The 15,216-nt window shown below is 50.6% G+C and overlaps 2 protein-coding genes across 3 annotated transcripts in view; both read right to left on the minus strand.

Annotated features, from left to right (window-relative positions):
- Positions 1-2,362: 2,362 nt before the first annotated feature.
- On the minus strand, positions 2,363-4,437 carry LOC142063345 (ribose-phosphate pyrophosphokinase 3-like). Its single transcript, XM_075106988.1, has 2 exons — positions 4,296-4,437; positions 2,363-3,673 (listed from the first exon to the last, which is right to left on the minus strand). Exons 1-2 carry the CDS (start codon positions 4,365-4,367, stop codon positions 3,509-3,511), a joined length of 237 nt encoding a protein of 78 aa, XP_074963089.1. The 5' UTR covers positions 4,368-4,437; the 3' UTR covers positions 2,363-3,508.
- Positions 4,438-8,458: 4,021 nt separating this feature from the next.
- FRMPD3 (FERM and PDZ domain containing 3) overlaps positions 8,459-15,216 on the minus strand; it is a 65,912-nt gene continuing 59,154 nt past the window's right edge. For both annotated transcript variants that reach the window (XM_075106989.1, XM_075106990.1), the window contains one exon: positions 8,459-14,426. In XM_075106989.1, coding sequence (XP_074963090.1) covers positions 11,557-14,426 — 2,870 coding nt within the window. In that variant the 3' untranslated portion in view covers positions 8,459-11,556. The remainder of the gene's footprint in view (positions 14,427-15,216) is intronic.

The raw sequence follows: 15,216 nt of genomic DNA on the forward strand, positions 1-15,216 counted from the left end.
CTCAACAACGGTCCCTGGCGGGGGCGGAGGAAGGGACGCGCGCACGGCTGCTCGCTAGCCCCGCCAGGGGGCGGGGCGCAGGTCAGAAGGAGGTGTGCGATTGGCCTTCGCCTGGTTGCCTGGTCTGCGATTGGTCAGAGCGGCCGCGGCCGGAGCTGGCCAACGGCCCTGCCCAGCGTGGCCCTGGGCGGGGGGGGCCGGCACGGGACACGGGGTTCGTTGGTCGCGTGATTGACAGCCGACCACCCCCCCCCCCCGGCGGCCATGTTGGCTCCCCTCCCTCACGAGAGGACCCGGGGCGAGGCAGGGTAGGGGAGAGACTATGTACCCGCTCCCGCCGCCGGGCGCCGTGCCCGCGTCCCCCGCCCGCCTCCGACCCCGGCGGGTGAGGAGCGGCGAGGCGGGGGTTACCTCAGCATGCCAGTGTGCCCGTGCCCGCTGCCTCCTTCCTCCGCCGCCGCAGGCTGCCAGGGCCTGCCCTGCGCTAATCAGGCGTCACCTCGCCGGGCCGCAGTCCCGCGGCGTAATGCGGTACCCCAGTGGCATGGTGTTCGGCCGTCGCCTTGCCCGGCTGCTTTACCGCCGTGTCACACTGTACGGGCGTCACCTCGCAGGTGCTGTACCCCCGCGCCAGGCTGTGCGGGCGCCGCCTCGCCGGGCTGCTGCACCGTGCGTGGCGCTGCACAGGGGCCACCCCGGCGAGTCTCGGGCAGCACCGCACGGCCGTCAGCTCGCCATGCTGCTGGACGCTGCCTGTTGCTGTGGCGCCAGTGACTCGGGGGTGCCACAGCATCGCAGCCACAGCCACGCGCTGTGCGGCTCCTACCGGCTCCCACTGTGCTCTAGCTACCTCCCGAGCAAAGCCCGGAGTTGGGGGCAATGCCTTGCGGAGCTCCAGACACGGCAATGCTCTGCAGGGGCAGCAACACAGGCTGGGCACCCGCCATTTCACGTTTCTCTCTGATTTTCACAGCGATTAGGTTCTCATTAAGAGAAATTGTAGCTTTTCCAGCAGAAACAGAAGCCCAGGTGCCTCAGCTGAAGGCTGCACAGAGTCAAGGACAGGCAGGGGCAACAGGAGCTTTGCTGTCTGATCAGCTGTGTCCAGACAGCCACGCTGAGCCCAAGCAGTTGGGACCGGTCCCTGGCTATTAGCTTCAAAGGTTGGGTGGGATGATGTGTCAACATTATCAAGTTGGAGCAAGTTTTTAATTTTTGAAGGATACTGCTTCTTCACTTGAAGATAACCTTTTGCTTTTTTGTCTTGCAAACTTCTAGTCTACAAAAATACTAATAATTTATTTTCTTTGCCCTTTCGTTCAAGGATGCTGTGCTCAGTCTCTTTCCCTTTGGCTGAATCATGGACTGATCCAATTTCAAAAGTGAAATGATGGCAGTGGGCTTTTTTTTTTTTTTTGCCTTTCTGAGCTAGAGGCCAAACATGCTTTCAGGAGCCCCAGTGAGCCGGTGGAAGCTGCCCCCAGGGAGGGAACATTTTGTGGAGCTGCTGGTAGATGACACCTTCTTTTCCTCCAAGGCAAACAGAGCCAGGGGCTCAGTGCTGCAGCCGCTCATAGTCTCTCCAGCTCTGTGTCATCTTGCTGCCTTGCACTGCTCACAGCAGAATTAAATGGCCATGTATGCCATCTAAGTCCCTGCTATCCTTCAGTGTTTCAGCTACCACAATGTAGGTTAGAAAGCACTTTGGTTATGAGGACAAAAGTCCACCTACCTTAACGATTTATTACTATCACTAGCGAAGCTCTTAGAACAGGATAATCTCAGAGATTTGATTGAGGAGAAGCTCTTAATGCACCAAAGTCTTAGTTAAACAAAGCCAAAAAGGTTGCTCATGAGGTTCCTTGCCATGGTTTGTCTATTAGCAGCTTGCATTGCCATTAACCAAAGAAGGGACAAGGAGAACCAGCTTTGAAGAGGGAGGTGTTTATCTGGTTCTTGGCCTAAAAGGGATAAAGGGAGAGGCTCTGTGGTTGAAAACCATTGGCCTGTGAGTCAGGTTGTCTGTCAAAGGACACTCAGGAAAATGATCATAGCTTAAGCGAAGTTTGGATGGGAAAGTGTGTTGGAGTATATCAGTTCCTGTGTAGACACCCTTATTCAGAATTAAAGCACCTAATTCCACTTGGCTTGCTTCATTCTGAAAGCAAAATATAATAAATTGAATTATTTACTTAAAATCCATATTTTATTTAATTTTCCTGTGGTCTACAATGCAGACAAGCATGAGTTGGTTTGGTAGCAGAAAGAACAAGCTCATAGCCTGAGCTGCTTTTGTTCCCTCATGCTTTGGAAATTGTAAAGTAAATTATTGTCCAATTAATGAGAACATGAAAGTACATGAATGGCAAAAAACCCTTTTTATTTACCCAATGCTATGGAGATACATTTAATCAGAACTGCCTTTATGTTTCCTGGCCTGAGAATGTATTTTCCAGGAAGTTTTAAGCAGCACATTAACACCATCAAATTTCATGGTGATGTCAATCAAGACAAGTAGCCCTTGTCCCTCTCTTGGCACATTCCTGCATACAATTGCCACTCAATTACCACCAGCCACTTAATCAAGGATGCATTTTCATGCAGAAAGCCTTTCTGCAGAGGGTTGTTTTTTTCTTTCTGTTGCCTTGTGACTGCACTGCCTCGAAGCCCTGTCTGTTAATGAATGGCACTTGACAGGAAGAACACAAGGCTCTGCACTTTGCCTTGGTGGCTGAAGGACAAGTAGAAGCCGGAAAAATGGAGGCCAAAAAGGGGTGGGAGGCAGAAAGAAAAGTAGAAGCAGAGGAGGGTTGGGAAGATGAATACGAAAGCAGAGGCTGAAAAGAGGAGGGAGGCTGAAAAAAATGTGAGGGCCAAAAAGGGGTGGGAGGCCTCAAAGTGGTGTGAAGACAAAAGGGAGTGGGAGGCCGAAAGGGAAATAGAGACTAAAAAGAGGTGGGAGGCCAAAAAAAAAGTAGAGGTTGAAAAAAAGTTAGGGCTGAAAAGGGGCGGGAGGACAAAAAGGAGTCAGCAGCTCTTGGTACTGGGTCTATGAGCACACGACATACACCAGCCTCACAAATGTCTTGATGAGGCTGCTTAGCACCTGGAAGCTGCTCATGATGGCAGAAAGCATGTGGGTAGGACTCTTGTCAACGGCTGCCATGCGGCGGCAGGACGCCCGAAACTCCTTGAACTTGAGGGTGAGCTCTTGCTTGTAATGTATGTAGAGTTTGCAGTCTATACATATTGCTATAGGTGTAGAGTTTACAGTCCCGGACGTCAGGGCTCACCACACACTGCCTCAGAATAGTCAGGAGCTCATTGGTGTCCAGCTGCACTTGCAGAAACCCATTGGGAAAGCTGTAGGCATGGCCTCAAAGGGTGTTGATCTTTGCCAAGCTCCCCTCAAAACTGGAGGTCCTTAAATCTATTTCCTGGGTCTGACTGTCATTGGGACTGCTGCAGGCTGTTGTGTGAGGAGCCATAGTGTGGCCCCGCCCCCGCCTCACCACATCTCCTGGTTGCTGAACTTCTTCGTGTCCACCTTGCCCAGCTCCAGGCCGAGGCGGTCAGCAATCTTCTGCGACAGGTCCTGGTGTGAGCTCCCGCTGAAGATCTTGATGTTGGGCATGATGTCGGGCGCGGTGCTCTCCTCCTCCACCATGCGAACCTGACAAAACAGAATTTGGCAGCCAGAGAAGGGAGCAGCTGAGAGATAGGGAAACATTTGTTTAACAACTATATCCTTGAGAAGAACTGACAGACTGATAAAAGGGAACATCCTGCCTCACTGAAAGCTGGGTGATAAAGTGTATAGTCAAGGAGGACAGTTAATTGGGATGTTGATAAGAACTAAAACTAAGTGTCCTTTAGGTGAACTGTCCTCATTAGAATACCTCAAATCAAGTCCATAGGCCAGAAAACCCCCTACTCAGATAAGCCCCGTGATCTCTGAGCATCCGTGGTAAATTAAAAGGGAGCTGTACCTTTAAGGTGAAGTGAGAAAGAAACTAACCAATGATCAGCTGGGGGGCGGGAGTATTAGCTGTGACTGACACAGCGATCTGCAGAAAGACCTCGCAGTGTCTCGGTGCGGGGTGCTAGCTTTGTGGGTTACCACCTAGCACCCGCCTCGGTGCAAAAATGAAATTAAGACGATACTTCTGCTCTGTGCGTATTTCGGCGTTTTGCACCCTCGGCGAGAGGACCCGCCCGCCTCCCGCGCGGGGACGTGGGAAACGTGCCACGATGAGCGTCAGCCACGCCGACTCGTACCTACTCCGCCATCTTACCCTTCCCGCCAGCCGCGCGGGCTCTTTATAGGCTCCTCGCCCCCCACGGACGCGCCTCGGCGCGCTTCCCATTGGCTCCGCGGCGGCCACGGGCGGGGCCCTGCGCGCGCCCGCAATGGCGCGAAAGGGCGGTGGGCGTGGCTCACAGTCACCCTGCCACGCCGCCCGCCTCAACAACGGTCCCGGGCGGGGGAAGGTGTGTGGAGGAGGGGTGGAGGGATGTGCGCACGGCTGCTCGCTAGCCCCGCCAGGGGGCGGGGCGCAGGTCAGAAGGAGGTGTGCGATTGGCCTTTGCCTGGCTGCGTGGTCTGCGATTGGTCAGAGCGGCCGCGGAGACCTGAAGAAAAGTAGAGGCCGAAAACCGGCGGGAGGCTGGGGGGAGGGGGGCGGGTAGGCGGGTAAAGTGAGGTGTAGGAACGGTGGGAGGCCGAGAAGGGCTGCGTCTCCAGTGTTAGGATCTTGTGGATTTCACTTCCCTCCCCTGACTCTCCCTGAATACTTCAGAGACCTGAGGTTTTTCTGTGTGCGAGCAGAAAAACCAACCATCTCCTCTGGGGGCAGTTCTGCTGGCTGCTCACTTTCTGGCCGCATCTCTGCCTCTGTCATTTGTTTCACAGGGACTATTTATTGATAAATCCTCTCTCTGCTTCTGAAAGTCACTCAATGCAATAAGAACCACCTCGGTTTGAATTTCTACTGACTCTACAAGAGGCCGCTATTCTTTCCTTTGTAGAGAAGATCACTTTATCACTGGTATCCCACTGGGTCCGATGGGTTGTATTTAGGAATGAAGCTTGCCTGGAGCACTGTAAACACTACCAAAGTTACACAGGATGTAGCTGAGCCAGAGCACATGCACCAAGAAAAAGCACACCATTTGTCAGGAAAGGAGAAAACTTTGGAAAACAAACGGCATTTTTAAGTCTCCTCTAGAGACAATATGGACTTAGGGATGAATAGCTCTTTAAAAGGATCCTGACCAATCCCTTTGTCTTCCTGATCTTTCTACTCAGCATTTCTACTGTGCCTAAGAAGCCCAGTTAAAAGTACGAGGATGGAGTCTTGTAGCAAGAGGTGAATATTCATTAGGAGCATTTCCAGGGTGCTTTTCAAAAATGAGATTTAGCGGAGCATCATAAAATGTCCTGGACCATGTGGGTATAGCCAGTGCACGTCCCCAGCCCTTTCATCTCTGTTCCCAGCCCTTGGCATGTGCAACAAATCTCAGAGAGGCAGCACCGGGATTTCTGCTGCTTTGAACACAGCGTGCTTGCTTTTTAATGACTTTATAGTCCAGCTGCAGAAAACAGCCTCCATGTTCACTCTGTATCTGGGGGAGAAGGTGACAGCAAGGGACACCATCTCGGCTGGGCTGGAAGGTTGTACGGTGGCTACAGTGGGATGAGCCTTAGGCAGTTCCCTTGTCTGCTCACTCCCTGACATGGAATTACATAGCCTGACATAAAAAACTTTGGAAAAGTTTCCTATCATATATATCGACTGTTTTCGTAGATAAGGTTGGGCAATGTAAATAAGCTGAGATACCCGTCTTCCCTGGCAGACTCCTCCCGTGTCCAAATAAAACCATGGGTGTCCCAGCCAGCTCCACCGTGTCTGCTTATGTGAGGAATTTGTTAGGATGTTTTACACAGGAATCCAGGCACTGTGCTTTAAATGAGGATAAAATTTAGACATTACTAATTTCTATTTGACTGTCAGCTCCCTTGGCCATGATGAAAGCAGCAGTGGGTCCCAGCTATTCATCTTGCCCTGCTGTTGTATCTGGGGCTGTTACGATACCTGTGTAGTGTTGCCAGGACCTTGGAGAGGATGGAAATCCCAACAGGAGAATGTGGCCAGTACATGGTGGGGATTAGAGTTCAAAGTGCTTTAAACCATGGTGCCCAGTTGTTGTCTCCAGCTGACAATGATCAGCAAAGTCCACAGAGACACAAAAAATTTTATCCAAACCTACCTTGGGACTATTTGAGGTCTGCTAATTTTCCAGCTCCTGCTTTCGAGACTTTAACCCCTGAAAGCCAGGTCTTCTGTTTTTCTCATGTGTATTAGAGGGACCAGTGATGGACCGATTTTTGTTCCTTTTCTATCCGTTGTCAGTGATAAAGCCCTGGTAAGGCCTCCTTGGGAGTGGACATAATTTAGAGAAGATTAAGGTGGGGAGCAGACTATGGGAGTGCAATGACATCAGATGGTCACGAACGCATGTTGTGGCTGATCAATGCTCGTGGGAGCCGTGAAGGCCCTGGAGGAACTCTGTGCCAGCTGTAATGCTACAGCAAGAAACCCAGGGTGAAGGCAGTATGAGAAGCGCAGTTACCACTCGTGCTGCTCTGCGAGGGTGCTAAAGGGCAGGCAAACACAACCTGCCACTCTCAGGCAGATTGCTCTGGTGGGAGGGGATGGAGAAAAATTGATTTGTCTTTATGCACACACACCTCCAAAACAATATTGTCCTTTTCCAAGAACTGTATGCTTTGCTTTAACTTGCTGGGGGACAGTGGCTTTGATCTGAAGAGATGTTGATGCTAAATGAAAAGGAGGTAGTCTGCAGTTAGATAAAGTAGATGGACAGTGAAATATGAACTAGATTTGGAAAAAAAAATTACTTTTAATTCTCTGTGCTGTGTAACTGAGATATGCAGTTTTTTTGAAAAATCTGCAATTCAAAAACATTAACTAGAACGTTTTACCTGGATCATTTCCTTTAAGAGTATTTACAAGTGCCCAACAGAGTGAGGCTGGAGAGACACCACCTAAAAGAGGAGTACAGCAATAATAAAGGCAGGGCTTCGTATCATTCTTGGGTATGTACTAGTATAGCTGCTCCCTTCACACAGGGACATTTGACTGATCCTGGAGCACCTGTTGCCACTGCTGTACAAATAATAACAGTGTGCTGTGAAGAAATAATTCCTTTCTGACAGGATGCTGATTGCCCACTAGATGGTACTAAGCATTGACTCTGAAACTGCTGATTAAACTGCCTGCTGTCAATAATATTTTCAAGCTCTGGGGGTTGTTAGAAAACCTCTTGGCTTTTCCATTTTTTTTATCCATACCCAGCTTTATAAATAGGTGGGTTTTGTCCCATTCAGTGTCATCGTTAGTTAGTTCAGCCTGGGAAATGGTGTGATGCAGATTAAAATAACGAGCCTGGAGGCACAGTGTACGTGTGTGAGTCTCAGCTGCTGCCGCCTTTGCTTTAGACAAACACATTCAACCCCCGTACAGAGAGTGACCCAGTTCCTAAATTTTTTTTGTGTGGGATCTTTATCAGACTTGGCTTTTATAGTTCCTGGAGGCTTTGGGGCACATAGAGGGCACACATCAATGCCTTCCTCCCTGATAAATAGAGAGCAGTTCGTTGTGCCAGGCAAAACATGTCCCCAGAGGGAACGGGATATTGGAAACGTCATCTGTAGCTAGGAAACTGTTTGCCTTGCTCAGATTTTGCCCCGGACCTGGCATTATGCTTTTGCTGGGCTTTCCCCAGCAGACACACCCGAGCAGTCCCACGGCGAAGCAGAACCATCAGGCTGCCGATGGCAGGCTGCACGCTATCACCTTTCCCCAGGCAGAAGAGCAAATGCCGAGCAGAGGCTGTGCCTTGGCTGAAAACACACACTGGAGCTGTTCAGTGGGTGCGCAGCTTGGCTCTCCGAAAGGGATCAGGCAGGAGTTTGGCAGTCAGGCAGGAGAGGAGGGTTAAAGCATGTCCCAGCCCTTCCCTGCTTCAGGGGTGGGAGGGTGTCCTGCTGACACCAGGAGGACCACAGTTTCCCCAGCACAGTCGCAGTGCCCGGTGGCAGCAGTGAAGGGGTGAGTGCTGCTGGAGGTGTTCCCCTCACAGTGGGGAATTAAGCCAAAATGCACATTAACAATACAAACTGTGCCAAGTCAAACAGTTCGTTTCAAACCTGCATTTTTGCTGCTTCATGGCTTCTTTCGTAGCCTGGTACTTAACTGCTGTGGAGTCCAGCAACGTTGTGGAGCACTTAAGCTGTGCTCTTCCAGTACGCAGATACATGCATTTCTATAGCAACAAAAATAGGGGGTTTTGCTTCTGAAGAGTGTCTGTACAGCTAAGAATAGACACATTTCCACAAAGTTCTTAAAAAAAGACACAAATGCTAGTTTGGATATTAAGATTAATATATTTAATCTTTCTTGTTTGTAAAACAAGACATAAATTTGTGTATATATATAATTTATATATTTTTTATTTATATATACTATATACAGACAATAAAAAAATTTTCCTCTGTATTAGATTGAGAGATTCATGGAGGAATGATATAGGCATAACAGGGAGCTCGAAGAAACTCAGAGTTTTGTCATAGATAATTTACGGGGAAAAGAAAAACACGGCTCCCTGTTGGCCTTCAGCATTATAACAGGCTTTGTCCACCACGGACTGAAATCCGAATTGGCTCTTCCACTGTATATTTGCTACATGGTTCTTGAAAGCAGGAGGCTGTCCCCACAGCAGGATCCTCTCTGCCTTGCTGGCAGCAATGGCCAAAGTCCGGGACAGCCATGGGCTAGGGGAGGTTATTGCACTCGGTAGAGGATGCGCATGTTAAAAGCACATTGTGCATTTCCATAACTCCTATGGAAGAACGAGAGATTTTGAATGTGCGTATTTATAAAATATAATAGATATGGGAAGTGATTGATTGTATGAAGACCCCTGATCATCCCCAACCACTGGGGCAAGCTGGCTGGGTTTGATAACCGGTCTCACTTCTGTGAGGCTGATGCCACGATCTCCCTTTCCAGCTGGAGGTGTGTGTGATGGGCAGAGGCGCAGGGACCCCAGCAGGGCCTGCTCTCCCCATGCACATTTGAAGTGCAGTGAGTGGCAGGGTAAGGGTAATGCAATGTGTAACCTTGCATTTTTCTCCTTGCTCCGTTTTGGAGGGTAGGTGCAGTAAAGCACCAGTTAAGGTGGTGTGATTGATTAGGTCTAGAAGCTAGACTGGGAGGAGGAGGAGAACCTCTGGGTGCAAAGGGAAGCAATTGGGAATCATTTTACTATTCACCTTGAAGTGAAAAAAAAAATTCAAAACCCTCAACTCCAAATAAATAACCATCACGCAGTACTAAATAATGGTGCTTATGGCAGTCAGTCCAGTGGAGACAGGAAAAGGACCCCAACGCCCTCACAAGGAAGGCAGTTCCTTTGGCCGATGGCAGTAGCACTGCCTGGCTTGGGGGCAAGCTGTGGTTCACAGACAAAGCTGATCTGGGATTCCTCTCTAATGGGCATGGTGAAAGGAAATAGGAGAGGGTTTGGGCTGAGCCTTGGAGGCACGGACCTGACCTCTGGAGAATGGTGTCAGATCGGTCTCACTCTCAGTTGCTAGCCCAGTTTCTGGCTTGCAATGGTCAAAGATCAACCTGGGTCCCTTGCAGGCTCTCTAGTGTGGACACAGCCATCCAGCAGAGGAAGGCAAACATAGAATCATAGAATCATTTAGGTTGGAGAAGCCCCTTAAGATCATCTAGTATAACCATTAACCTAACACTGCCAAGTCCACCACTAAACCATGTCCCTAAGCGCCACGTCTACATGTGTTTTAAATACCTCTGCGGGTGGTGACTCAACCGCTTCCCTGGGAAGCCTGTTCCAGTGCTTGATAACCATTTCAGTGAAGAAATTTTTCCTAATATCCCATCTAAACCTCCCCTGGTGCAACCTGAGGCCATTTCCTCGCGTCCTATTGCTTATTACTCGGGAGAAGAGACCAACACTACCTCGATACAACCTGCTTTCAGGTAATTGTAGAGGGCGATAAGGTCCCTCCTCAGCCTCTTCTCCAGACCAAGCAACCCCAGTTCCCTCAGCCACTCCTCATCAGACTTGTTCTCCAGGCCCTTCACCAGTTTCATTGCCCTTCTCTGGACATGCTCCAGCACCCGGCACTCGGCCTTGTTAAACCTCATACAGCTGGCCTCGGCCCATTGACCCAGCCTGCCCATATTGAGACCCCTTCTACCCTCAAACAGATCAATGCTCCCACCCAACTTGGTGTCTTCTGCAGGCTTATTGAGGGTGGACCCAATCCCCTCATCCAGATCATTGATAAAGATGTTAAACAGAACTGGCTGCAATATGGGCCCTGGGGAACACCACTTGTGACTGGCAGCCAACTGGATTTAACTCCATTCACCACAACTCTTTGGGCCTGGCCATCCAGCCAGTTTTTTACCCAATGAAGAGTACTCCCATCCAAGCCATGAGAACATTCTCCAGGAGAATGCTGTGGGAAATGGTGTCAAGGGCTTTACTAAACTCTAGGTAGATAATATCCACAGCCTTTCTTTCCCTCACCCACTAAGCTGGTCACCTTGTTGTAGAACGAGATCAGGTTAGTCAAGCAGGACCTGCCTTTCCTAAATCCATGCTGACTGGGCCTGATCACCTGGTTGTCTTGCATGTGCTGTGTGATGGCACTCAAGATGATCTGCTCCATAACCTTCCCTGGCACTGAGGCCAGGCTGACAGGCCTGTAGTACCCTGGATCCTCCCTACTTATGCGCATTAGGCCCTCACCTTTTGCACAGGCAGCACCTGTGCAGCTAGGGTGTTGCTGCTGGAGCTGTGAGAGTAGAGCCTGCTAGGGTAACCTAGCTCTGCCCCAGGATTATGGTATCCTGCCCATGCTAGGACTACTTCCCAAGCCCTAGCATAGCAGCTGGGACTTGCACCCCAGAGATCCCTTCTGCTGCTAATTATGTTGCATTTGAGGGCCAGGAAGAAGCTGGAGGCAGAACAGCTGTTTACATCGCAAGACACTGGTTTGGCTCCAAACTGCCCAAGTGAAGCCAGGAGATTTCAGCTCAGTTCCTGCTAACTCACTGGCCCACCACACACTGTGACAAAGGTCTTTGCACAGGTGAGGCCCAGAACCACATGAAACCAAACTAGTCTGGGGACGGGGTGACTGTGCCTCCCAAGTACCATCAATGACAAGCCAGCATGGGAGAGCACACAGAGCAGCTGCTTGATGCCCCTGATGAGCCGGTTGCACAGCTTGTGACAGGGCATGCATGAATTTACCCTTCAAACACATGACCAACACAACCATCCATTCTGCAGAGATAAAAGAGTGTCTTGGCTACTGCAAACCCCAGTAGATGTGGGCCTGTAGACATGCATCCTCACCAGACCTGTGCGATCTGAGAACCACTAGCACATGGCCCAGCACGCGCTGGCTTGTTGGTTTTCATCACTGGCTTACTTGTTGATCAATGTCTTTAAGGAGCGTGTGAGCGTGCTCATGACAGTGGCAACTGTGGCTGACTGGCGGGCGAGCTGCTCCACCGTCTGCTGGTGGCTCAGCGTTCTGGCCGTGGACTCCTCTGCAGCCTTCAGGAGAAAGGTGTAGTTTCTCACCACCTCCTCTACCTTTGTCAGCAGCTCTTGGCGCTGGGACTCCGAGCGCACGACATACACCAGCCTCACAAATGTCTCGATGAGGCTGCTTAGCACCTGGAAGCTGCTCGTGATGGCAGAAAGCATGTGGGTAGGACTCTTGTCGACGGCTGCCATGCGGCGGCAGGACGCTCGAAACTCCTTGAACTTGAGGGCGAGCTCTTGCTTGTACTCAGCCAGCTGGGAGATGTAGAGTTTGCAGTCCCGGACGTCAGGGCTCACCACACACTGCCTCAGAATAGTCAGGAGCTCATTGGTGTCCAGCTGCACTTGCAGAAACCCATTGGGAAAGCTGTAGGCATGGCCTCGAAGGGTGTTGATCTTTGCCAAGCTCCCCTCAAAACTGGAGGTCCTTAAATCTATTTCCTGGGTCTGACTGTCATTGGGACTGCTGCAGGCTGTTGCATCTAGGACCTGAAGAGTCCGGCTCATGACTGGGACCATCTGATTGTCTAGCTTCATTCCTGGGAGTATCTGCATGGGAATGGAATAGGACAGCTCATCCTTCTCGCTCCCATCATCTGCAACATCACATTTCCTGTAGTAGAAGCAGTACCGGATGGAGCAGCACTTCTCATCCTCCATGTCTTCATCCCGCAGCTCAGCAGGACTTGGATACATCTCCTCCTGCACAGAGAACACTGCTGAACCCTTCTGGTTCTTCTTCTCCTGTGCTATCTGGACATAGGAGGGGTCAGCCACTCCAGAGGCTTCCTGGATTTTGCTCTTCAGAACAGGACAAAGAATGCTGGGCTCAGGCTCTTTATGGGGGCCTTTCTGCTTGGTTGTATAGATGTTCTGGTAAATGTCAGAGGATGGGTATGTCCTATCAGTCTTATCTATTTCACTGACACTGTAGCGACGCAAGAGCTTCCTGTAGTGTGGAGCACCCATGCACTCTCCCCGGGAAGTGCACGTTGTCAAACAGGACACGCTGTTCTCTGGATCTGACCGGTAGTCTCTGGACTCTAAACTTGTGGATCGTATCCGCTTGCCTTTGGAAGGGCTGCTCACACTTGTCAGCCTAATGGCTTCTCCCTGCTTCTGGTCATCTGTAACTTTATCCCTCTCTTGACTCTCCAGTTCTGGCATCACTGTCTGGTTTGGGGGTGGCCTCACCCCCCTGCAAATCCGCTTGCAGTCGCAGCTGCGCCTTTGCTCCCTGGACATCCCTGGGACTTTTTGCACAGGACTGCTCCTTAGCTGGCAGCTGCAGCGCCCAGGGGCAGGAGGGTGCAGATACTCTTGTGGTGGGAGGTCACTTTTGCTCTTTGGCTTGAGCAGCTCTTCAAGGAATTCCAGCTCGTACTGCTTCACTTTCTGCAGCTGGGCCTGCCGCTCATCCGTCTCCTTCTTCAGTCGGGTTGGAAATGTTGCAGAGAACAGGTTCTTCAACCTGAAGGGAGCTTTTGGAGCTTTGGGTTTAGCTGGGACTGATGTCCCAGCATCTTGTTGGGTCACCTCCAGGACTTTTTCTACTTTTTTGGAAGGCACAGTGCTGATCTGCAGGCTCTCGGTTCTGGGCACCAGTTGGATTAGCCCTTTGGGTTCCTCACTGGTGCTCCTGAAAGTGCTACCAGGTGATGGAGAGTGCAGATTGCTGCTCTCAGCTTTTAAGCTTTTGGCTGAACTTTCCTGTTGCATTTTCTGTCCTTGGTTTGAAGGAGCTATGTGTTTCTGAAAGACAAGGCTCGTGGCTTCCCCACCTGCCTTCTGACCCGGCTCTCCACTTGGGTTTTTTCCTGGAACATCTCTACTCACTTTTTGCTGGTAGCTTTTAGAGGCAAAAGTCTGACTGGGCATTATTTCCTCACCTGCTGAGGTAAGGTGGAAAGCTTCAGCTTTACTGCCATGAGCTTCTTTAGGACTTGGAGAAACTTCACAGTGCTGCTGCGGAGAGATTTGCTGCTGCTGCTGCCAGTTGCATAATGCCTCTGCAGTTTGTGGACCTCCTTTAACTTTCAAAGGCTTGCTGCTGGCTGATGCACAGCTGCTGGTACCATTCATGTTCTTATCTTCTTTTGAGGTTGCTACCACTTGGGGAACTGAGCCTTTTGCATTTGCCACTTGCTGCAGAACAGCTGAAATGATGGCTGGAGTTACACCACTTTTCTGATCCAGGAGGAGCTTGGAGCTTGGCTGGACTTCTTTGGGCATCTTCTCTTGTAGATCTTGTACCTGCTCCCTGCTTGGGGCTGTTGTGGCATGCAGAGATACCTCAAAGGCAGCTTTTGTGTGTCCTGCACCTTTGCATTCAAAGCCTGGTACCGGAGCTCCCCTGTTCTGCTCATTAAGCTGGGGAGTCAGTACTGGCTCAACAGCCAAGGTGTAGCTCCGCTCAGCATGCTGCTGCTCCTGTTTGCTCTTGCAGTTGGTAAGTTTGGGGCTCTGGTGAGAGAAAGCTGGCTTCAATGAAGGGCTCGGTTCCTGGCAGCTGATGGGGTAGGGTGAGGTGAGAACAGCCTGGGCAGCACAGCTCTGGATTCGGAAAGGCAAATCCTTTCTGGCCAGAAGATTTTCTTTGTTGATGTGTTGAGCAAGGAAGTAGGCTGCGTTCTGATGCTGCTTCATAGCAGAGACCATCTCTGAGACATCAGTTAGCTCTGAAGAGTTTGTTTCATGGCCAGAATCCAAGGATGACTCAGGGGTAATGGCAGCCAGGACAATAAGACCTGAGGAGGGACACAAATAAAACCCCATGACAAAACTTACACCACACTGCTACATGGAGGAGAGGGGAACTCCATGCAGCAGGAGGGTCCCAGGAATGCAGGACACAGCATCCCACTTTAGTGACTTCCCGCCACTGAGAGTTAATGCTTTTAAGAGCGATCACTTGTCAGCACTGAGCTAGCTTGCTAGCTCAATTCAGCAGGTGCTTTTACCAGGAAAAGGTCCTGGGAAGCCTTCCAGTGTTAGTGATACCAGAACTACAGGGACTTGTCTGGAGCAAGAAGGAAAATTGGGCAACAGCTACTCTGCCATAGTGAGTAGGGCAATGAAGGTGGAGGGCGACAAAGGACTGTGCTGCCAGCAGGCTGGTCCCAGAGACACCCATCTGACAGCAGGTTTGTCCTGTGAAGGGCTCACACACTGCAAAACCTGGGTGGGAACCTGCAAAGACTGAGGGCCGAAGGTACCAGCTGAGTGGGGTCACAGCAAGGAGGAACTCATACTCACAGTACTGGTTTGTTCATGTTTCACCCTAGCATTGTGGCACGCGGACCATGGCAGAGACAGGATAACCAAGAGACTCCTTCAGTCACTGTCAGGGAGGGGAGTCTCACCTCAGCTTCTCAGAAATCTTCTGAGCAGCAGCTTGGCTGGTCCTGCCAGAGCCTGTTGCTATAACTTAGTTTTTCTAGAAGCTGCTCCACAATCACATGTAGGATGGGAGAAGGAAACTAAAGGGAAGGATGTACCATAGGAAAGAAAAGCTTAAAGGGAAAAAAGAAAGTCACA

The sequence above is a fragment of the Phalacrocorax aristotelis genome, chromosome 11 (assembly GCF_949628215.1).
Source record: "Phalacrocorax aristotelis chromosome 11, bGulAri2.1, whole genome shotgun sequence".
NCBI lineage: Eukaryota > Metazoa > Chordata > Aves > Suliformes > Phalacrocoracidae > Phalacrocorax > Phalacrocorax aristotelis.

Bases quoted from the DNA above. Each gene is read 5' to 3' on its own strand.
- LOC142063345 (XM_075106988.1), bottom strand. From the start codon at position 4,367: ATGGGAAGCGCGCCGAGGCGCGTCCGTGGGGGGCGAGGAGCCTATAAA. The intron at 3,674-4,295 runs GTAAGATGGCGG...CTGTTTTGTCAG, and splicing joins CCGCGCGGCTGGCGGGAAGG to GTTCGCATGGTGGAGGAGGA.